This window comes from Panulirus ornatus, chromosome 34 (assembly GCF_036320965.1).
Source record: "Panulirus ornatus isolate Po-2019 chromosome 34, ASM3632096v1, whole genome shotgun sequence".
NCBI lineage: Eukaryota > Metazoa > Arthropoda > Malacostraca > Decapoda > Palinuridae > Panulirus > Panulirus ornatus.
Window position 1 is genome coordinate 12,055,764 of NC_092257.1, and position 23,287 is coordinate 12,079,050.

General features: G+C 38.0%; 1 protein-coding gene across 1 annotated transcript; it reads left to right on the forward strand.

The window, feature by feature from the left end:
• The first annotated feature begins 222 nt into the window (after positions 1-222).
• On the forward strand, positions 223-22,969 carry LOC139759849 (E3 ubiquitin-protein ligase SHPRH). Its single transcript, XM_071682353.1, has 10 exons — positions 223-361; positions 1,891-2,152; positions 4,835-7,188; positions 8,787-8,980; positions 11,329-11,524; positions 12,522-12,704; positions 14,628-14,822; positions 15,990-17,564; positions 20,543-20,728; positions 21,814-22,969. The coding sequence occupies exons 3-10, from the start codon at positions 4,849-4,851 to the stop codon at positions 22,651-22,653; spliced, it is 5,709 nt and encodes a 1,902-aa protein (XP_071538454.1). The 5' UTR covers positions 223-361; positions 1,891-2,152; positions 4,835-4,848; the 3' UTR covers positions 22,654-22,969.
• Positions 22,970-23,287: the final 318 nt, after the last annotated feature.

Below are 23,287 nucleotides of genomic sequence, written 5' to 3' on the forward strand. Positions count from 1 at the left end.
ACCACTACAACCAGGGGCTTCCTCTCCATTACCTGTAGACAACTTCAGAGATCTCCTGTAGCTGTAGTAAAACGATAAAATTTTGTGTTTTGTAAAGTCTTCCGCTCGATTTGATAATTTCTGTATATATTTGAGTGTATTTTTTATTGAAATGATATGTAAAATGTAGAAAAAATAGTGATTTTACCATTTTAATAGACATCTTTGCTGGAGGTAAAGGTTGTGAATGGCCGTGAGCGGCGGCGGCGGCGCGGCTTGTTGATGTTGAGGAACGTGAGGTGTTGACAGCGGATGGCCCGCCCCGTCCACCATCAACAACCTGAATTTCCCTTGGAAAACGTCCATGTTGCGAGTGTCATAAGTAAGTTTGAGTGAGATGCGCAATTTCTTGTGGCGATGCACCTGGCAGAATGACAGGATGAGTGCCATGTCGCTGGAGATTAGTAAACAAGGGGTAATGAACCTGGGACCAGGAATACAAGGGGATTTATTGGGATTGCTGTGCATAAAGTCTGTTGTGTGATGGATTGGGACTAGACTTATCAAACTGATGGTGTGTCACGCTGTGGTTGACCGTGTCGGTGGAATCCATGTGTGTTTATGGCCATTAGTCTTGGTGGACTCTGACATTTCCAGGCAACTGTCTTGACAAAGGGAATTAACTATTAACTACATCCTCAGAGTCTGACTATTAACCTGTTGCTGTAATTTCAAGTAGCATGAACTCAAGATATGATACCCCACGAGTATAGAATGCCCTCGAGAACTGTGCAAGTAGATCATTACGTATATGTAATCACAGTTTTGAAGTGGACTTTTACCTCAGCACTCTCAGGCACATCATATAATGCTGCACAGGTCTCTTGATACATATGTGGCGTGGGCTGATGATTAAGAATAATGTCAAACCAGATCATAATGTCTAGAAATTCTAAAATATTTTGGTAATTACGGTAATTTTTGTAGCCCCTTTTAATTGATTAAGAAATGGTAGAGATGATAGGATTGTCACATATATATATATATATATATATATATATATATATATATATATATATATATATATATATATATGTATATATATATATATATATATATATATGTATATATATATATATATATATCTTTCTTTTCTTTCAAACTATTCGCCATTTCCCGCATTAGCGAGGTAGCGTTAAGAACAGAGGACTGAGCCTTTGAGGGACTACCCTCACCTGGCCCAATTCTCTGTTCCTTCTTTTGGAAAATTAAAAAAAAAAAGTAATATAAAGGATACAAGGATGAGTTATACAATGTTGAAGATATGGGTTGATGTAGGAAGAAAGTTTAATATATTACTTAAGGGATAGTACCAAAACAACTTGTGGATTTGAAAGAGTCATGTATCACTGGACATTATATAGACTGGTTTAGCCTCATTGTATTATTTAATGACAAATAATTGATGGGGAGGACTAGTAAGATTAAGGAATATGGGAGGTTTATGAACTTAAAAGTAAGTAAAACACTTGCAAAAGTCAACAGAACCTATGGAAACTTCTCCAAAATTTCCTAGTAGCTGAGATTTATGGTAGAAATATAGGAACGGTACTGTGATGAGTTACTGAAGATTGCATGGCGTTACTCCTTCTGAAGAGTCTTAGGTGCCATGTGTTGTAATTAGTGTTTACCTTTTTTAGGAGTTGCTACAATGCTGAAATCATGTATATATCTGATACATTTCAACTGTAACACTGTCAGTAAAGACAAATCACTTCCACTACATGTGTAGAGTCCATTGATAATAACTGTGAAGTCCTTGAACTAGAGTTCTGCACTTTGCTGAGAATTTATTAGAGCCTTAGATGATACTGTAGGTTTCAAATAAAAACTTTGGATTTCCTTTTGCAGGTGTTCTAGCACTGTGAAGCATAACAGCTGAAGACCAGTGTGGTCTTGTATCCCATGATTAGCAAGTGCCATGCAGGTGCGCATGAACAGGAGCATAATATTTTTAATGAAGAGCTTACAAGAATTGCTCATTTGCTAAGAGAAATAATCCGCAGTTGTATGCTGTTCCTGATCCAGGGCCAGTTGGCAGACTACAGTTAGTGCAACAGGGCAGTAGCCATTTTAGTATGACAATGATACAAAGGAAAACTCATTCCTAAAAGTAGGTTTTCTTTTTCACTGCATTTAATCTTTATGTAGTTCTTTACTTTCAGCTTTAGGAAAAACTGATGTAAAGCAAAAAATTTTCTTGAAATAAGAATGATTTGTATCATATAGATTTTGTTATTTTTTATGTATGTTTATCTGGAGTGTCTGTTCTGACAGTAATTTCATTTTTCTTCTTCAAATGATATTCCTTTTAATGACTTATGTGTGTATGGAGCCTTTTATAAATAGTGAATTATAGAAAGCACCTGAGAGAACAATTTCTTGGTAGAAGGGTTAAAAACTACTTTTCGTGCCAAAATGAGGGTTATCCATTAGGGTTCACCTTTAACTGCGATAAAACACATGACACTGTCAGTTGTGTGATATCAGCAACTTAAATACCGAGTAACATAGCTAGGCCTGTGATCTCGAATTGTGGAAGTAAGGTGATGTGGAGCAGTTGGCCACTCATAAACTATTATTTTTCATCTAGTGCAGTGCACGTTTGTTCCTAACCTTCAGGTATCTTGGATTGATATCCTTCTTCTTTTATCTGTGGTTTTCAATGCAAGGATCATAAGTGCTTCGTTGTGTTTTGAAGAATAGTATACCATGGAACACTCTGGCATCAGCTGTCACAATATGATAGCATTCATACACTTCTTGATATGATCAGTTTTACAAATACCTTCTATTGTTTTATGTGTATTTTACTTTGTGCTTCATATTTAGTTTTCTTTATATGATTTTGTAATAACTAATGGAGTTGGGAATTCTACCTCTTACTGGACAATGACTAGGCTCCATGAATTTATGTGTTTTGATTTCCATTTCTTGTTCGATTGCATGGTGGTCTTGTATGACGAGATTATCTCATAACCCTCTGTCATTAGTGGGGTAGTTGAAAACAAATGCCAAGGCTCATGGTTTTGACCATTGTACAGATGATTTGCTAATGGTGCCAAGTCAGAGGGTGTTTATCAGCAGGGTCTCTAAATGTCTCTCTAAATGTCTCTAAATGTCATGTGTAATGCACTGAAACCACAGCTCCCTTTCCACATCCAGGCCCCACAAAACTTTCCATGGTTTACCCCAGATGCTTCACATGCCGTGGTTCAATCCATTGACAGCACGTCAACCCCAGTGTACCGCATCGTTCCAATTCACTCTATTCCTTGCAGGCCTTTCATCCTCCTGCATGTTCAGGCCCTGATTGCTCAAAATCTTTTTCACTCCATCCTTCCACCTCCTATTTGGTCTTCCTCTTCTCGTTCCCTCCACCTCTGATACATATATCCTCTTTGTCAAACTTTCCTCACTCATTCTCTCCATGTGACCAAACCATTTCAATACACCCTCTTCTGTTCTCTCAACCACAATCTTTTTATTACCACACATCTCTCTTACCCTTTCATTACTTACTCGATCAAACCACCTCACACCACATATTGTCCTCAGACATCTCATTTCCAACACACCCACCCTCCTCTGCACAACCCTATCTATAGCCCATGCCTCACAACCATATAACATTGTTGGAACTACTATTCCTTCAAACATACCCATTTTTGTTCTCTTAGATAACATTCTCTCCTTCCACAGTTGATTGCCGTTTCCCATGTCAGTGAGGTAGCGCCAGGTAAAGTTATATCATTGTTTTCTACACACTGCATGGAGGCTACAAAAATCAGTTGCACATTGAAAAAGTTAAGCCCTACTCCTCCTTGTGGATATGTATGCAGAGCCTAATAAGGCTCTTCTTTGTGGATGAGAAATGTAGGTCATGAAAAATTAAAGACATTGCCTCAGCTTTAGACAAAATCCTGTGAGCATCCAGTTTATTTCCCTTCCTCTCCTACCCCCCTTTTTTTTTTTATTTATGTATTTGACAATAGTAGGTCCAAGGTACATATGCCAATGGCAAGCGAATGATAGGTGTGGCTAGCTGCTTCATGCCACCTCACCTACGTGCCAGGACATCATAGTCCAGAGAGAGTTACTGTGTTGTCCTGGACCGATTGTGAATAAGCATTTGTCTGCCTCATTTGCTTTATGTTTATTGAGGGATGTGAATCTTCTTAGATACACCTCATTTTAGGAAGTAAAACTTTTTTAAGTTTTGTATTGAGCAGGTGCACTAGCAGATTTTCATAATGCTCTGCCCTAGTTAGAGAAGTGAATTCACAGCCTTCAGTACCAACATTGTTTTATGTATGTCATGATTTTTTTTTTTTTTTTGAAGTATTGCAAATATTTTGGTCTTGGCCTATCTTTGTATCAGAATTTTCCCTTTCTAACCCTTACTTAAGGCACTAGCAACTAGCAAATTTTTCTGTGAGGGATTTAAAGATTTTTTTTGTTCAAATAAAGATTTGCACTAGTTTTTAGGTTATGATAAGGATTTCTGTGTCCCTCCAAAAGGAAAATATGGTTCCTATAAAGATGAATAATCAGTCTTATGTTTTCAGTGATGATTTTTGAGAAATAATGGTATGATTTGATTTTTTTTTTATTTTGCTTTGTCACTGTCTCCAGCGTTTACGAGGTAGCGCAATGATTGATTTGATTTGATTTGATTTGATGATATTTGAGTATATTAGAGAAATAAGCTTAATATACCTCATTTCAGTTAGCAGTTCCATTTTTATCTAAGTATCTTAATGAAATCATCACAGCTTGTATTGTTTGTCATCAGAGTAAAAGAGTACCATGGTGCGCAGCAAGCAGCCTCCACAGCAGCTAAATGAAATACAACAAAGAAGGGCTCAGTGGAATTTAAATGATGGTGCTGGTCCTGCAAATGACCAGAGGGATAATGCTCCTGGTGAGATAAGACAAGTAGAAGATGCTCAGCAAAGAGATGATGGAGATGATATAGCTCTCTTGCTGAATGATGAATTAATTGATGATGATGATAATGATGCAGACTTTATACCAGGAGCTGTAGGAGATCCAGTCTTACGACCACGGGAAGTCCACTGGGGCAGACATGCTCAAGTTCGTTTTGAAGATGGTGATGATGACTTTGTTGATGATTTTGATGATGAAGTTGTGTACTTACCAAGGAGGAGGAGGGAGAGAGTGGTACGAGAGGAGGTGGCATATGGAGAGTTTAAGAATGTACTTGACAAGTCACAGTTTTATGCTAAAGTTTCAAAAATGGATGAAAATATCAATACAAATCCCAGGAAAGAAAGAGACAGAAACATTTTTTGTCATTTTGGGAATATAGCTTTTAAACTTAAAGATCATGTGACACATGATGATTTTTGTCAAATACCTTGCTCTGAATTTTGGGTTTATGTGAGTCTTGAAGCTGATAATAGTGCACTTTACTTTGAATGGAATTCTGAGGGATCTCCAAAAAAGTCAAAGCAGAGAAAAAAGGCTGCTGATAATTTTAGGTATTACATGATTGAAGGGCTCTTGGATGTGGATCTTTGGCAAGGGTTATCCACTCAACGTTATTTTGAGCTTAGACTAGAGAGTTTTGATGAATCCAATGATGAAATGACATTTAGTGCTTTCTTAAAAAAAGGAGGCTTATCTGAATTACAACATCCCAGTGATATTATACAATGTAATGAGTCACTGGGTGTGGTAGTATCATACTTCTTTGGTGTCAGTATGTGTACATACTCTGGTGTAAAGAACCTGAAGCATGATGTGGAAGATCTCTATTCTGCCATCAAAAAGTGGCATGCCAAAAAAGAATACAACTCTGTGGATGTTCAACACCCTAGCCTAATTCCCCAGCTAAGGCCATATCAAAAGTCAGCTGTAAAGTGGATGTTGCACCAAGAGAAATTTGGTCAGGTAAGGAAAGAAGGAATGGATGGCTCTAGTGATTTGCACTGTTTATTTGTGGAAATTACAAGTAAAGATGGTATCATCCTTTATTTTAATAAATATGGAGGTTTTCTTGTTAAGGATAAACCTCTGGCTGTATTATCAACTCCTGGGGGTATTCTAGCAGATGAGATGGGGCTGGGGAAAACAGTGGAGGTGCTTTCATGTATGTTGTGTCACCCAAGAACAAATGTCCAAAAGCCACCTTATCAAGACCCAATCAAAGTTCAGTCTCAAAAGACTAAGTGCCGAAGAAAATCCAGTAAGAGATTAACTGGTCATGACATATTCACCCTCAGTGGTGTGTTAGAGGAGGAGGAGGAGGGGACTGGAAATTCTGTCATGGATGATAGTTTTAATGATAGTATTAGCATGGATTCTGGCTTGGGTGAGATGTCTGAGCATTCACAAAATTGTAAAAATACAGGATCTTTAGCAAAGGATGAAGCTACTGCAAATGGAGGAAAGGAGGATGCTGAAATTCCCCGTAGTCGCATCAAAGTTCACATACCAAAGAAAGATACTGAGGAAAAACAAGAAAATTTGAATAAAAGGGGAAGGCCAAAGAGAAAAGCTGCTGAGATTTCTAGTGGTTATGCTTCCTTCGATGATGAGGATGGGGAAGAAGATAATTATGAGCCTCCACAGAAGAAACAAGCAGTTCAAAAATCTCCTGTAAGAAAGTCAGGTTATAATGTGGAACAGGAAATATTAGAGAGCACTTATTGGTCATCCATTGAATCTGCTATTGTTAAAGAATGTTGGGATGGAAAAATTAAAGAATACAAAAAGGAGGGCTCGTATAAGGAGTTTCGCAAGTTTTTGAAGATGAGGAAAAAAGATCCATATTACATGATGTCAATGAAACAAAGACTAGAACTTCAGTACAATAACAGTATTGCAAAATACAGTGCCAGAGAAGTGGTATCACAACGGACTATACAGGGCTTCTTTGACACTAAAGTGGCCCAGAAGAGTTATTTTGAATGTCTTTGTGGTTCTGCAGAAATTGAAATTCGTGATGATAAATTTAGAGTGCAGTGTTCAGTATGCAGTTTATGGCAACATGCTGATTGTGTGCAGTACGATGTGAAGGATCCCTACAGAGGACCATACATCTGTCCACATTGTTGGACACAAGAAAAGCCAGTTGTGTCAGGCGCTACACTTATTGTCACGCCATCATCCATCAGCTATCAGGTCAGTTACAAATTGTATTGGTTTCTGGTATTTATATATGATCAGGTCAGCCTGTTGATTCCATGGCCCTTTCTTCCAGAGGCCATCTTCATTAAAGGTATGTTTAGGTGATGAGTGTTAATTATGTGGGCATAGCTTCACACAGTAGTAGCTATGTGCAGTCTGGTGGATGATTGGCAGGTGTTCACCAGTGTTTATCATGACTTACTGCATTACCCACATTACAAAATACAAGTTGCTGATAATTTTCGTGCTCAACCATATACGTGTAATCCACTCCTTGTGCTTAAAAAATTCCTGAGGGTAAAAAGTAGTCTTTTAATTTTTTAATGTAATTATGATCAATTCTTTAAAATCTGATCAGACAGTAAGGTTTTTGAAAGGTTCTTTGTATGATAATTGCATAAATGATATATCATTGGAAGGATGTGTGGTCCTTGGAAGATTAAGCTTAGTAAAACAAGTGAGAGCTAGATAGTTTGCTTCATGGGAAAGTTAACCTGGGAGTTACATTTTTTTATGTTTGTAACATCAGAAAATTTTCTTGGTCAGGAAAACTTTTCATGTTAAATATTTGTTAAGGCCTCTTAAAGGTGAGGGCAAGTGATGAAGTTTGCTTAAAATTTTGCTTTGAGCTGTTGAAAAGCAAATTTTTAAGTCAGGCTTCTTGTTAGCTCTCACTTCATTGCCCAGTTCACCTTCTTACATGTTAAGAATGGCACTTGACATCCTTTTGTGGTCTAAGGCTGGTGTACATGTAGACCAAGTGGGAGGATTTTCAGTAGTATAAGACCATAGTCAGTTGTGCGAGGTAGTTGTAATGTAAGCAGTAAATACTGAACGTTTTGGAGCAGGCAGACACATTAAGTAGAAAAAGTCAGTAGGAACACAAGGTAGGAGCCTCAAAAAACTGTGGGCTATAGATACCTTGTTAAAGGTGAGGCACTAAAGGCTAAGAAGTGGTGCTCGAGTTCAACAGTTATGGAGACACTTTTGCCATGGCCACCCTCTTAAGGGAGTTTTCGAAGGTAACAGACATCAGAAATGTAGAAGACAGATTTTTTGGACTACCCTCCCAACAAATCAGGTTGGTATTTATTGTCGTGCATTTTGCATGATTGTGCTATGATTAAAGTGGTCTGCTTCCTTACTTAGGTAACTCCATAGGTCCTGAGAGAAGTACATGAAGGTAAGGGAATATTAGGGCTGTATTTTAATCTTTTTTTCAATGGCTTATAGGTGACTTTTGTTCTCACTCAAATTATATCCTGGATTAAAATTATGAAGACCTTCCTAGAGTCTTAACAGTCTAGTTGCCTTTGCCTTGTACAGTAATCTTCTGTAGCATGTACATTAATGGTACTTTCGACTTTGTTTCTCATTCAGACATGTGGCTTGCATGTATTGATTTCATGAAAATGTTCATTGATTTTGATTTTTTAGAGACTAGATTATTTTATAGTACATATTTCAGTTGTAAAATCTTGGAATAATTGCCTCTAAAGGTTTTTCTCAAATTCACTTATATTAACATGTACTCATGCTATTAAAACCAACTTTTTATTTCTTGCAGTTGACTCTCTGATTTACTTTTTCAGTGGGTAAATGAAATTATGAAACATATAAAGCACAAAGCCATTAGGATGTTGGTATATAAAGGTGTGGCTACTCAGGGATACATGCAGCCACAGTACTTGGCCAACTTTGATATTGTCATCACCACCTATAAGACTCTTAGCCGAGAACTAAACTATGTGGACTTGCCTCATACTAACAGCCAACTTGGAAGAAGGTAATTTTTTTTTTTTTGCATCTTGATTATTATATTTCTTAAGCCAGCTCATATGTAAGTAGGTAGTAGTTGGTAGGTAGTCACTGACGAGGGAGGTAGATTACTGGTACTACCCGCCAGGGTATCGGGAGAGTTAGTGACACCTGCTTAGTGAGCCAGTGCTTCAGTAGTTGTCAAGTTGCTCTCTTCTGACCCAAGTAGTGTTCTTTTCTTTCTGCCTCTCCTACATGTGGCCTGCTGGCATTCTGCCCATAATCATATCATCTGTCCTTTTCTCACATTTCACTGACAACGCCTAACTCATGCAACTCATTCTTTGTCACTCTAGTTTTTCCTGTTATAAGGGCTGTGCACTAGCCCTTCTTTTTGGCAAAATGGTAGGAGTGATGGAAGTAGTAGGTTGGAACATTAGGTGGAAGTGGTTGGTAGGATCATTAGGCAGAAGCATAAGGTAGAAGTAGTAGGTTGGAACGATAGGTAGGCACATTAATAGAAGTAGTCAGTAGGAATAGTAGGTAGAAGTCTCTGGAAACACTGAGTTAGAGTTGCCCTCTGACTGTTGTCTGTTAAGGATGAAGTTAATGATTAGGCACTAATGGCAAAGAACCAGCACTAGAGTTCACCAATTGTAGAGACTCGTTTTGTCTTGGCCATCCTTTTCAGGGAGTTTCTGGAGGGAATTGGCATCATAGATATAGATAGGTAGATAGATAGCTCATATGTACCAGTATGTATCATATCCCAATGATGGGAAATTGTAGAGCATTATATCTGGAACTGCTAAATAGAAGAATTAAGATGGTTGTGTGTTTCAGTATCAGGCATTTTAAAGGTTATCAGAAAGTAGTCATTGGTTGATAAAGTTTTACAATATTTTTCTATTTATTTCATTTTGCTTTGTTGCTGTCTCCCACATTAGCGAGGTAGCGCAAGGAAACAGACGAAAGAATGGCCCAGCCCAACCCACAGACACATGGGGTTGTTAGGGAGGTGAATGCAAGAGTTTTGGAAAGAGGGGCAAGTATGCAGTCTGTTGAGGATGAGAGAGCTTGGGAAGTGAGTCAGTTGTTGTTCACTGATGATACAGCGCTGGTGGCTGATTCGGGTGAGAAACTGCAGAAACTGGTTACTGAGTTTGGTAAAGTGTGTGAAAGAAGAAAGCTGAGAGTAAATGTGAATAAGAACAAGGTTATTAGGTACAGTAGGGTTGAGGGACAAGTCAATTGCAGGTAAGTTTGAATGGAGAAAAACTAGAGGAAGTGAAGTGTTTTAGATATCTGGGAGTGGATTTGGCAGAGGATGGAACCATGTAAGCGGAAGTGAATCATATGGTGGGGGAGGGGGCGAAAGTTCTGGGAGCATTGAAAAATGTGGGGAAGTCGAGAATGTTATCTTGGAAAGCAAAAACGGGTATGTTTGAAGGAATAATGGTTCCAACAATGTTATATGGTTGTGAGGCGTGGGCTATAGATAGAGTTGTGCTTAGGAGGGTGGATGTGCTGGAAATGAGATGTTTAAGGACAATATGTGGTGTGAGGTGGTTTGATCGAGTAAGTAATGAAAGGGTAAAAGATATGTGGTAATAAAAAGAGTGTGGTTGAGAGAGCAGAAGAGGGTGTTTTGAAATGGTTTGGTCACATGTAGAGAGTGAGGAAAGATTGATCAAGAGGATATATATGTCAGAGGTGGAGGGAACAAGGAGAAGTGGGAGACCAAATTGGAGGTGGAAAGATGGAGTGAAAAAGATTTTGAGTGATCGGGGCCTGAACATGCAGGAGGGTGAAAGGCATGCAAGGAATAGAGTGAATTGGAATGATGTGGTATACCGGGGTTGACATGCTGTCAATGGATTGAACCAGGGCATGTGAAGCGTCAGGGGTAAACCATGGAAAGTTCTGTGGGGCCTGCAAGGAATGTTGTAACCTCAGAGCTGTGTGATTATTATTTTCTTGGTTGTGGTGGTGGTTACAGGATCTGAAGTCATGAACTCAGTGACTCCAGTTGGGGTAACACCTTGATAACTGTTTCTTTTTAATTTTAGAGATCGTTATTGTTTAGCCTTTCAACAGCTATTGGTAGGAGCAGATACTCTATGAGGTAGTTTAACTTTCTTTGTCAAGTTCCAGCAGACAAAGGACTCCCCAGCATATGTATTTGAAGCTTCATCAGTCAGAGTGCACAAACGAGCCTATCCACATTTAATATTTTATCACGATGTTGGATGACTAGGCAGAAAATATTTGTAAATCTCACATACAGCCTTTCCACACACTGTTTTCTATGCATAAAGCCCATTTATCAAAGACCACACTTATGAATATTGAAAAGGCCTGATCTTCTTTCAACAGGTTTCGATATCCCAAGAGATTTATGGCCACTCCATCCCCTCTCCCATGTGTTGAGTGGTGGCGTGTGTGTTTAGATGAGGCACAGATGGTGGAGTGTACCACCAACAAAACTGCAGATATGGCCCTCAGACTTGCTGCTACTAACAGGTGGTGTGTGACTGGCACCCCAGTTCAGAAAACAGTTAATGAGCTACAGGTAGGATACTTCTGTTGTACATAAGATTGTTTCCTCTATATTTTGTACCTTGTTTGATTTATGAGGTTTCCACCTAAATCAATTTTAGTGATGCAGAGATGGATTAGCATCATCCAGAGTAGAGCTTTATGATATCCACTGCCTCCCACCCACCCACCACATCTCACTGACATGCTGCCTCTCTCACTCATTCTATTACAGTCATCACTATTTATTGTCCTTGCTAAGGAAATTAGATGTAGTGTTAGGAATTAAAAAAACTAGAAGAAATGTTACATTCATCTAAGTGCTTGCATTTATTAGATTAAGTGATACTAAGCTAAAGATGGACATAGGAAGAGTGAGACGGATCTTCTTGTATGTAAGACAGGTAAAGAATATTGTCATGAGGAAATTTAGTAGAGCTGTTGAAAAGATAGGATATTTTGAAAAACTGGAGTACCAGATGATATGATGGAATATACACAGGTTTTGGATATCTTATACCTAGGGAAAGAAAAGACGTAAGGATATTAGTATGGGTAGATTAAGGCTAGTTTACAAGAGTGGATGAGAATATGGGATAGATTGTGAAGATGATGATAAAGGATATAATATGTGTTTTATGGATGAAAAGGCAACACTGAAGCAATATATTCAAGAATTTGATATATTTTTTAGATTTAGAATAAGAGAAGATAATTTGATGAATAATGCTGTTTGATTAATTGAACAGATTAATGAGGCTGATAGACTTTGGAATTAATGCAAAGAAAAATTTATGTTGTTAATGCATGTGTAAAGTCAATTGAAAATGATAACATTGTAATTAAGGCTCCTAACCATATTATGCTTAGGGTCCCTGTTCTCTTGAGAATGAAGTTCTTGCAACTTATTTGAATTAGAAATTACGATTTGTACAGATTCTCATTTTCAGTAGAGTAAAGGAAATCAGAAATGTCAACATTGCTCTTGTTTTATATTCATTTACTTTGTAGTATTTCATCTTTTCAAACAGGGCTTGTTGATGTTTTTAGGAGTAGATCCTTACTGGGTGGCACAGTGGTGGAACAGATGCCTTTTTGTACCCTATTGCCATGGCATTAAGGAACCCCTCCATAATGTGGTTGCACAGTACATGTGGAGGACTGCAAAGAAAGATGTCATCCACCAAATTGATATTCCTCCACAACTTGAAGAGGTGAGGCATATCTTCAAATTGTGTTTTTCTTGGAATGTTTTCCTTTGCATGAATGGATTAAGATTGGAATACTTTTATTTTTGATTTGGATAGATTATTCAGGTAGTATGAATGTATCTATATATCTATATCTGTAATGCCTGTTTCCAACTGGAACTCCCTCGGCAGGTGTGTGTGTGTGTGTGTGTGTGTGTGTGTGTGTGTCTGTGTGGCCATAGCAATAGAGTCTCTCCTTATCCTTTTGCCCCTCATCCTTAACAGACCACTAGCAGAGGGCAAGTCAAGTGACCAACATGAACTCCCTCAGTGGGGGTGGCCATAGCAACAGTTTCTATAACTTGTGAACTCCAGTGCTGCTTCTTAGCTGTTTGTGCCTCACCCTTAACAGACCACTGGCAGAGGGCAACTCAAGAACAGTGTTTTGTAGAGGCTCCTACCTAATGCTCCTACTGACTAATTCTACCAAATGTATTCATACCAGCTACTTCTACTTGATATTTTTACCGAATGCTCTCTAATGTTTCTACCTAATGCTCCTGAAGTGTTCCTACCATTTTGCTAAAAGGCAGGGCTTGGGCATAGTGCTTACCACAGGAAAATTTGGAGTTATGAGTTGTGTAAGTTAGAAGTTGTCAAGTGTTATGTATGACATGGAGAGATTGCATGTTTGTAGACAGAATGCCAGTAGTCTACGCATGGGTAAGACAGAAAGAAAAGACAGCTTTCTGGATCAAAGGAGTTTAACTTGACTACCACTGAAACACTGGCTCACTATGCAGCTGTCATTAACCCTTCTGATATCTAGGCTGGTGGTATTGGTAATATACCTCCCTGCCCATTGGCTGCCTACCAATAACAACCCACTATAAACAGTTGGAAATATGCCAAGTAGTGACAATAAGAATGAAGTCATGTATCTGAAATATCAGATTGTGTGTATGTGGAAAGGCTGACAAAGTATGTTTATGAGATTGCCTGAAGATATCCAAAAGCATTGCCATTCTTTGAAGATTAGAATGTACCAAAAACTCTTGGAAATAGCAGGAAAGGTAAGTTACTTACCTAATATTTTTCATGGGTTATATTAAACAGGCAAGGGGGTTATGTACTGACTTGGAGAATTATGAATGTTGGTCTCATATTGGGTTTTAGTAGGATATTGGTTGTAGCTTTGTTAGAGGCATCAACTGGTTAATGTGTGTTTACGTCCAGAAAGTGGATAAGAGCAAGAAAATACTTCATTTGTGCTAACTTGTATGACATATGTAACAACAGAAATATATATATATATATATATATATATATATATATATATATATATATATATATATATATATATATATATATATATATATATTTTTTTTTTCTTTTTTTTCATGCATATTCATTTCTGGCACTACCTCGTTGATGTGGTGGTAGTGGTGCAGGTTCTTGTGGGGCAGGGTAGCAACAGGAATGGATGAAGGCAAGCATGAATGTGTACATATGTATGTATGTATATGTCTGCGTATGTGTATGTATATGTTGATATGTATATTTATGTATACATGCGTATGTGGGCGTTTATGTATGTATATGAGTGGGTGGGCCATTCTTCGTCTGTTTCCAGGCGCTACCCCGCTGATGCGGGAAACAGCAATTAAGTATGATAAATAAAAAAAATTTCATACATAGTAGCCATTTCCTGTGTTAGTGAGGTAGCATTAAGAACAGAGGACTGAGCCTCAGAGGGATTATCCTCACTTGGCCCCCTTCTTTGTTCCTTTTTTTGGGAAAGAAAATAACGGGAGTAGGCAAAGGCTCTTGTGCATAAAAAGATACATGCATTTTGAATGTTTGAACATGTTTGTTATTGATTAAAGTGTTGAAGACAATGAGTAAATTGCCTATTTTAGTGATATATGACCTCGTCATTCATCTTAGGTCCACTGGTTGTCCTTTACTCGAGTTGAAGAGCACTTTTACCAGCGGTTGCATATAGAGTGCTCTTATGATGCTCAGCAAAGACTGAAGAAGTTTCCTGACAGTCAAGTGAAACTAAGCTCATTGGACAGACCCACTCTCAATTCTCTTCTTCATCCGCTACTTAAACTACGCCAAGCATGTAACCACCCTCAGGTATGATTAAACATTTGGATTATTTAATTCTGAAGCAGATTCACAAAAAATGTGTGATAAACAAATCAGCACCCAAAAATCCTCACCTTGCATCATTAGTTGTTTTTCTTTTCTGAAAAAAATATGTTTATATCTGTATTATAAAATATTAGCATGTGTGGTGAGCTTATCAGATGTATAAATGCTTTATGATGCATCCTTCCTGATGGCATGATTTCCAATAATGTCTATTCTAATATTTGTGTACATCTGTATGCATTTTTTTTTACAAATCTGTGTAGTGTATTTATGCATACTTAACTTGCTGTGTGGGTAGCGCAAAATTGAAATACTATCCTCCAAGGCATTTTGATGGTTATTGACCAACTGTGTTAAAAAGATATTGGCAAACGATGTGGAAACTGTCTGAGTTGCCAGTAATTTTTTTGTTCACTACTTTGCTATTTACCATGCCTAGGAGTTTTAAATGCCATAGACAATAGGCAGCTCTTTTGCAGTCAGCTGCCATAGGTGGTTGATACCATATATGGCAAATCTGAAGGCAATGGGTTAATTAGAGGTAAAATTAACCAAAAGAATATTAAGGATCTTATCAAGAATGTAGTTTGTTTCAGTCATCAGAGAACTAGTCAGTTCGTTTAGCCCATTTTTGTAACATAGAAACTAATTCTTTAGAATATGTTGTTTAAATTGAGGAATTTCTTAAGCATGAATTTTCGATGTAAGAATTTTTTTAAGGCTCAAAAGAAAATTTGTATGATAATGATCAGGGTATAAGTGGTAAAATGCCTTTAAAATTTTTTATGTACATGGGATGTTAGTTGAATGATATAAAGGTTACTTCAAGAATAGAGATTGGGTCAGAAATAATGCAGGAATGAGCTGTCACTAAGGTTCTTTTGGGGATCAAGGGGTGAATGTGTCATATAGATATGTTTGTTCTATCATTGTAAGTAATACTGTGTTACAAGTATCAGCTACACAAAGGGTTAGATGATGACTGAAGAAATTTAGAGGTTACACAGACATTGCAAGGTTTAAAGATAGTGCAGCTGCATTTGAACTAAATCTTTGATAGATTGATTTTGCATTTATATGCAGTAAGAAAGAATTTTATGAATGTGATGAAGCTTGAGTGCTTCTTTTAATTTTGTATTATTATTGCAGGTTGTGAAAGGACAGTTTATTTCAATAAACCGGAAGACAATGACAATGGAAATGCTTCTGGAAAACCTCGTTAAAAAGACAAAATTAGAGGCAGAAGAAGCCCATCGTCTTGTGATTGCTTCTATGAATGGTCTTGCTGGTGTTCACATTATAAAGGAGGAGTGGCCAGAAGCTGTTGAAATGTACCGAGATGTGCTGCGATCAATTCAAGAGCATGCTGGCATCAAGACTGACTCTCTTCAGCAACTCCATGTTCTTCATAACCTTGCAGAAATATTGGAGGCAGGGCATCAAAACATCCAACCCACATTAAGGGACAGCACTCTGAGGGAGGAAGCTGAGTCTATCCGGAAACGTTATTTACAGCATTATCCGCAGCAAGTTACAGCATCTGATTTAGAATGCACTCAGAACACTAAAGCTGTTCAGAGTTTAGAAGATAATTATAATTCACGTACCAATTGGTGGCTTGGTGCCTTGGAATCTTTTGATGATGACTTTGTACTTGAGGTTAGAGATGAGATGCTGTCTTCATATTCTAGGTTTGAGGAGCATAAATGCCTTCTATTTCCTGTTAGAACAAGAACACACCTACAACTTGTTATGAATGCTGAGATGAAAAAGCTTAAAGATCAGAGACTGGATATGATTAATGGAGTGAGACATCTGCAGACTTTGGATCCAGCTTCTATGCTCGATGGGGCCATTGATTGTCATTTGCGCCCTACAGAATCAAAGCCACCTCAGTGCTTATTATGTGCTACTCATGAACTTTTTGAAGACTATGAAGAAACCCTCTTTTCAATGCGGGAGTTGAAACACAGCAGAACAACTGGAGTATCAAAAGAAACAGAGGACATAAAAGATAAAGCTCTAGTGAAGCAAGCCACTCGGCAAGGAAACTGGGGCCAAAGTGAGACTGAGCGAGTCTTGAGATATTTACAGACTAAATCATTAGAAAAAGTAGAAAAGGAAATATATGAGGATTCTCAAACTCATTTTAAGGTTTGGGAAGCAACAAAGAAAGAATTCAAGAATTATCGAATACTGTGGCGTGCTGTATTTAATACTGTGTCAGCTATGGATGAAGTCAACATGGCCACGATCCGTCTTCGTTTACGTTTTTCAGATGAGGAGGTGCCACAGCATAAGAAAAAGAAGAAAGATGGAGATAACTTGGAAAAGAAGATGGAAGCCCTTAGATATGTAATAGAACCAGGGGAAGTACCTCAACAAGAGTTAAAATTGAAATCAGACCAAATTGTTGCTGCTAATGACTTAAAGATCAAGCTGGGTCAACTTCTATACTTACAGAATCTTGCAAAGACAGACTTTGGGAAAGGAGGTGGCAAAAATCCAGAGCCATGTCCAATTTGCCAAGGTGAACTTGGAGAAAAGTGGGCTGTTCTCCTCTGTGGTCATTGCTATTGTATGGAGTGCATAAGAACTTTGTCAAATAGGGGTTTTAATGGGATTGACAAAAGTACTGTAAAGTGTCCTATGTGCCGTCAGCCAACCAAGACTCGTGAAATTTCTTATGTGGATACAAAAGCAAAAGAAGAGGAGGAGGTCAAGGTAGGAATTAATTCATAATGAGATATAGTTCCCTTTCAGACCTCTTTTCTGATATACAGCTAAACTTTTATCCTTACTCTGTTGCCGTGGCTCACTGGTTAAGATTCTTCATCCAGAACATCCTTCTCATGTATACTAATTCTCTGTGATTTATCATCCTAAATTTAGCCCTTTTTTATTTGTCACTTTCATATTAATGAGATAGTCTTTTGTTATTTTCCAGATACATTCCCAGTAAATGTTACTTTCATTTTCTTCATATGCTATTCTTTTAATTCATACTCTACAAACACTTTCTCTGAATGTCTGTATGACTCCAATACTTCATTTTATATTTCAGCAAATACTGTATTCAAAGTGCTGTTTCTCAGTGTCATTTCACCATTCCTACCTTGCTTTTTTTACATTTAATGGCATACTCCTCAGAAAATTGATTCTTTTACTTGTGTGATACAAGCACTTTTTCTTGTCATTTTGTTTAATGCTACATCCACCTCTTATTAAATCAGTCCTTCCTCTGTAAGCATGGCTCACTTTAACACAAATGTATTTTTCAGTGCCCCATAATTTCCATTAACTTCTTTCCTTAAAGCTCCATCAGTTTACCAGCTTTTCAAAACCCTCTCAGAGATCTACATTTCCACTGTTCCATCCTTAACTCTTAATTTGATTGCCATGATCATTAGTTGATGCATGGCTCCTTACTCCTATTGTTAATTGACGATTTTATGGTTCCTGCTGTCACTTGAATTCCCAGCTAATAATTGATTCCAACAGTTATCCATATATGTTACCAGCATTCTCCAGCCATAGCTTGTCTCACTATATCATAAAATTTATATATATGTAAGCCCCCACTCTCTTCCCTGAAGTAAAACACCATCAATTATTTGAGAATAAACAAACAATTACATTAGTATTTTTGTATATATTATGGTTATTTAATTGATTTATTATCATGTGTAACTTGATATGATAATAATTTGTTGCAATTTTTTATATGAAATAAAGCTTTCAAAAAAGTAGATATAATTACAGGGAAAATCTGAGTGTATAGAATGTTTTGTTTTTTATTTTGATCACCGTTTCCTGTGTTAGTGAGGTAATGCCAGGAAACAAATGACGACCCATCCACTCATTATATTATTCATTTATTTACTATACTCTATCGCTGTCTATTGCGTTGGCAAGGTAGCGCAAGGAAACGGATGAAAGAATGGCCCAACCCACCCACATACACATGTATATACATACATGTCCACACATGCACATATACATACCTATACATTTCAACATATACATATATATACATACACAGACATACACTTATATACTTTATTTATTTAATTTACTTTGTCACTGTCTCCCGCGTTAGTGAGGTAGCTCAAGGAAACAGACGAAAGAATGGCCCAACCCACCCACATACACATGTATATACATATACGTCCACACACGCAAATATACATACCTATACATCTCAATGTATACATATATATACACACACAAACATATACATATATACACATGTACATAATTCATACTGTCTGCCTTTATTCATTCCCATCGCCACCCCACCACACATGAAATAACAACCCCCTCCCCCTGCATGTGCGTGAGGTAGCGCTAGGAAGAGAAAACAAAGGCCACATTCGTTCACACTCAGTCTCTGGCTGTCATGTATAATGCACTGAAACCACAGCTCCCTTTCCACATCCAGGCCCCACAGAAATTTCCATGGTTTATCCCAGACGCTTCACATGCCCTGGTTCAATCTTTTGACAGCACGTTGACCCCGGTATACCACATCATTCCAATTCACTCTATTGCTTGCATGCCTTTCACCCTCCAGCATGTTTAGGCCCCGATCGCTCAAAATCTTTTTCACTCCATCTTTCCACCTCCAATTTGGTCCCCCACTTCTCCTCGTTCCCTCCACCTCTGACACATATATCCTCTTGGTCAATCTTTCCTCACTCATTCTCTCCATGTGACCATACCATTTCAAAACACCCTCTTTTGCTCTCGCAACCACACTCTTTTTATTACCACACATCTCTCTTACTCTATTATTCCTCACTCGATCAAACCACCTCACACCACGTATTGTCCTTAAACATCTCACTTCCAGCACATGTACATGATTCATACTTGCTACCTTTATTCATTCCTGTCGTCATCCCACCATACATGAAATGACACCCCCCCTCCCTCCGCGTGCGTGCGAGGTAGCGCTAGGAAAAGACAACAAAGGCCACATTCGTTCACACTCAGTCTCTAGCTGTCATATATAATGCACCAAAACCACAGCTCCCTTTCCACATCCAGGCCCCACAAAATTTTAGTTTTGGTTTTCAGTGTATGTACAGCTCAAGGTGGGATGCCTAAGGAGTATTCCCGTGTAGTGCCCATGTATGAAGGCAAGGCGGGCAAGAATGAATGCTCGAATTATGGATGTATGGGTTTAATGAGTCTACCTGGTAAATTGTCTAGAATGATGGAGTAAAGATTTTGGGTGATCGGGGCCTGAACATACAGGATGGTGAAAGGTGTGCACAGGATAGAGTGAATTGGAGTGATACAGTATATACAGGTTGACATGCTGTCACTGGACTGAACTAGGACATGTGAAAAGTTTGGAATAAACCATGGAAAGGTTTGTAGGGCTGGTTTGTGGATAAGGAGCTGTAGTTTCGGTGCTTTACATATGACAGCTAGGGAATAGATGTGATTGGTTGTGGCCTTTCTTTGTCTATCCCTGGCACTATCTCATTAACACAGGAAATGGCGATCAAGTCTAATAAAGATAAAATTATTTTTAAGTAGATTACGCTGAAAGAAGCACACCATATTGTTTAACCTGTACATTGAATTTTTTCTTAAGTCTAAGTAAAGTGTAATTTGATCATAGATGAATATCTAAAATATCTGTGAATTGAGATTCTAATAAACATTATGGTATAGCATTAAATCTTTCACAGGTACAAGGAAGTCTTTCTACTAAAATGGAGGGAGTAGTTCGTCTTATGAAAAAAATTAAGCTGGCAGACCCTGAGGCCAAAGTATTGGTGTTTTCATCTTGGATGGATGTTCTTGATGTCATAGCTGATGCATTTGCTCAGAATGGTATTACATACAGAGCTCTTCACCAGCGTTCAAAGTTCCAGGTTAGTAGCGTTAGAGCAATTGTTATTTGGTTCATGGAATTTTAGAATACCAACTTGTTGCTGTAAACACTGATCAGTATATTGAACTTTAAGCAAATGCTTGTTAGCATGTGGAATCCATTGCTAAGATTTGGTTGATTGGCAGCCTCTCTGCCTCACCTACACTTGGACCACTTGCATTCTGTCCACAAACATACAATCTCTTCTTGTCACACATAACACTTGGTGAGACCTTAACTCACGCAGCTCATTCTTGGTAACTCTCGATTATCCTGCAGTGAGTACTCTTTGTTAGCCCTGCCATTTGGCAAAATGATAGGAGCAATAGATCGAAGTAGTAGGAAGGAACATTTAAGCTGGAGCATTAGGTAGAAATATTAGGTGGAGGTAGTAGGTATAAACATTAGGCAGCAGCATTAGATGCAAGTAGTTAGTAGGAACATTAGGTAGGATCCTCTGCAAACACTGCACTAGAGTTACTCTCTGCTGGTAGCCTGTTTAGAATGAGGTACTAAAGGCTAAGAAGCAGCGCTGAAGTTAATGCAAAATGTATTGAAGACCAATGAATATTTAACGTTCAGTACTTTTTTCTTCCACACATTTTGATTAATGTGATGAAATGTGCATTGAATGTCTTGTATTCTTTTAAAGTTCTTGGAGGTCTCAAGATGGTTAACAACAAAAATGTTGATGAAAGATTCATGTACATCCCTTTACGAGTGTAGAAAAAAGGTTGATTCATATATGTGGGTAGATGTATCATATTTAAGTAAGTTGAATTGTGAATGGCACCCTCAGATCTGTTCTGTAGCCATCTGTTGAGTAAACTCAGCATATTATCCTTGAGTGTGGACTTTTGGGTCAGTTTCTAAGTTATGTAGTGATAGTGCATGTAGTGGTGATATGGATGTTAGACCTCATGGTGTTTGGCCACCTTAATTGAATTAACTCGGTTTTCTTTGCGTACTTTGCAGGACTCTGTGCTCTTGGTATTTATTATATTGGAGAATCATCTCTACATTTTACAGTATTATATTGGAGAATAATTTCTGCATTTTACAGATGTCATATATTTATCATTACAGAGACATCTCTCTTCATTCAAAACCAGCAGTCAAATCACTGCACTACTGCTCCCTATATCATCTGGTGCTAACGGGTTAAATATTATTGAAGCTCGCCATGTCATTCTTGTTGAGCCCATCCTGAATCCTGCTACAGAGTTGCAGGCTATTGGAAGAGTTCATCGAATTGGCCAGACTAAGGAAACTGTGGTACACCGATTTTTGGTGCGGGAAACAATTGAAGAAAGAATGCATCATATCTTACGTCACCACCATGATACACCTCACACAGATGAAAATACAGTCACCATTGATGATCTGAAGAAGCTTTTCCTCCATCCTGAAGAGCTAGAGTTACAGAGGGAGTTGGCTTTAAATTGTAACCAAAGAAAGAACACAGACAGAGGCTCAGAGGACCAGGGCCAGTCTTCAGGTGTTCAAGAGCCAAAAGGGCATGAGAACATTCATTTGGCACAACAGAAAAATAAACCATTATCAGTAAATAGATATCAGATAATTGAAGTACCAGAAGATGATCAAACTCTGTTTGAACCATCAATCAGTAACATTTCTCAGCTACCAACAAGTAATGTTTCAAACCCATCAACCAGCAGTTTAACTCAACCATCTACCAGTAATGTATCAGAACTATTGCCTGGAAATATACTGACCTCAACAAATGATAACATGTATCACCATTCGCCCAGTAACTTGTCACAGCCATCAACCAGTAATGATTCTCAACAGTCATCTTCCATTTTTTCTCATTTGTCGCCTAATAGTGTTACTCACTCAGTAAGTAGTGTGTCTGAAGAATCATCTAATTGTTCAAATCAACCATCAGCAAGTAATGTGTCTTAACAGTCTTCCAGTGATATATTAGAATCTGACAGTAGTGGCTTTCATCCATGAGTCAACAGTGTATTTATATCTCTCACAGTAATGGGTCCCACCCATCGTTTAGCATTTTCTCCCAGCAGTAAACCAGTTTAGTTCCAACTATAAATCTGCCATGTTTTCCATCTGTCAGCAAAAATCTCATTTTTGTGTTTGTGGTTTATCTCGTCCATTAACCAGCTTTGTGTTTTGCCTGCCAGTTGCAGATATTGGCCCTACCATGAACTACCACTGTGTCTTATTTGGTAAACACTAGTTTCTCTGCCTTAACAGCCAAAAATTAACCAGCAGTGTTGGAATTGACATCAGGTGACTGCATCATGATTACTTGCATTGTTTAGAGTGAACCAGCAAAAATGTGTTGGTTGATTGACAAACTGGGGGACTGTAGGAGGCAAATGCTTCATTTATTTATTACAGTTTGGTTGATGATTTTCAAAGTCCCTTATTGTTACACCTTTAGGCTAATTTACACTTAAGAAATTGATTCACTTTTATGTATAATCTCATTGCTAAGTCATTGCTTCAGACAGCTGTGACTAAACTGCTAACTATACAACAAATGATTTGAATACGTCATTAAAGTAAGCCAAACTGA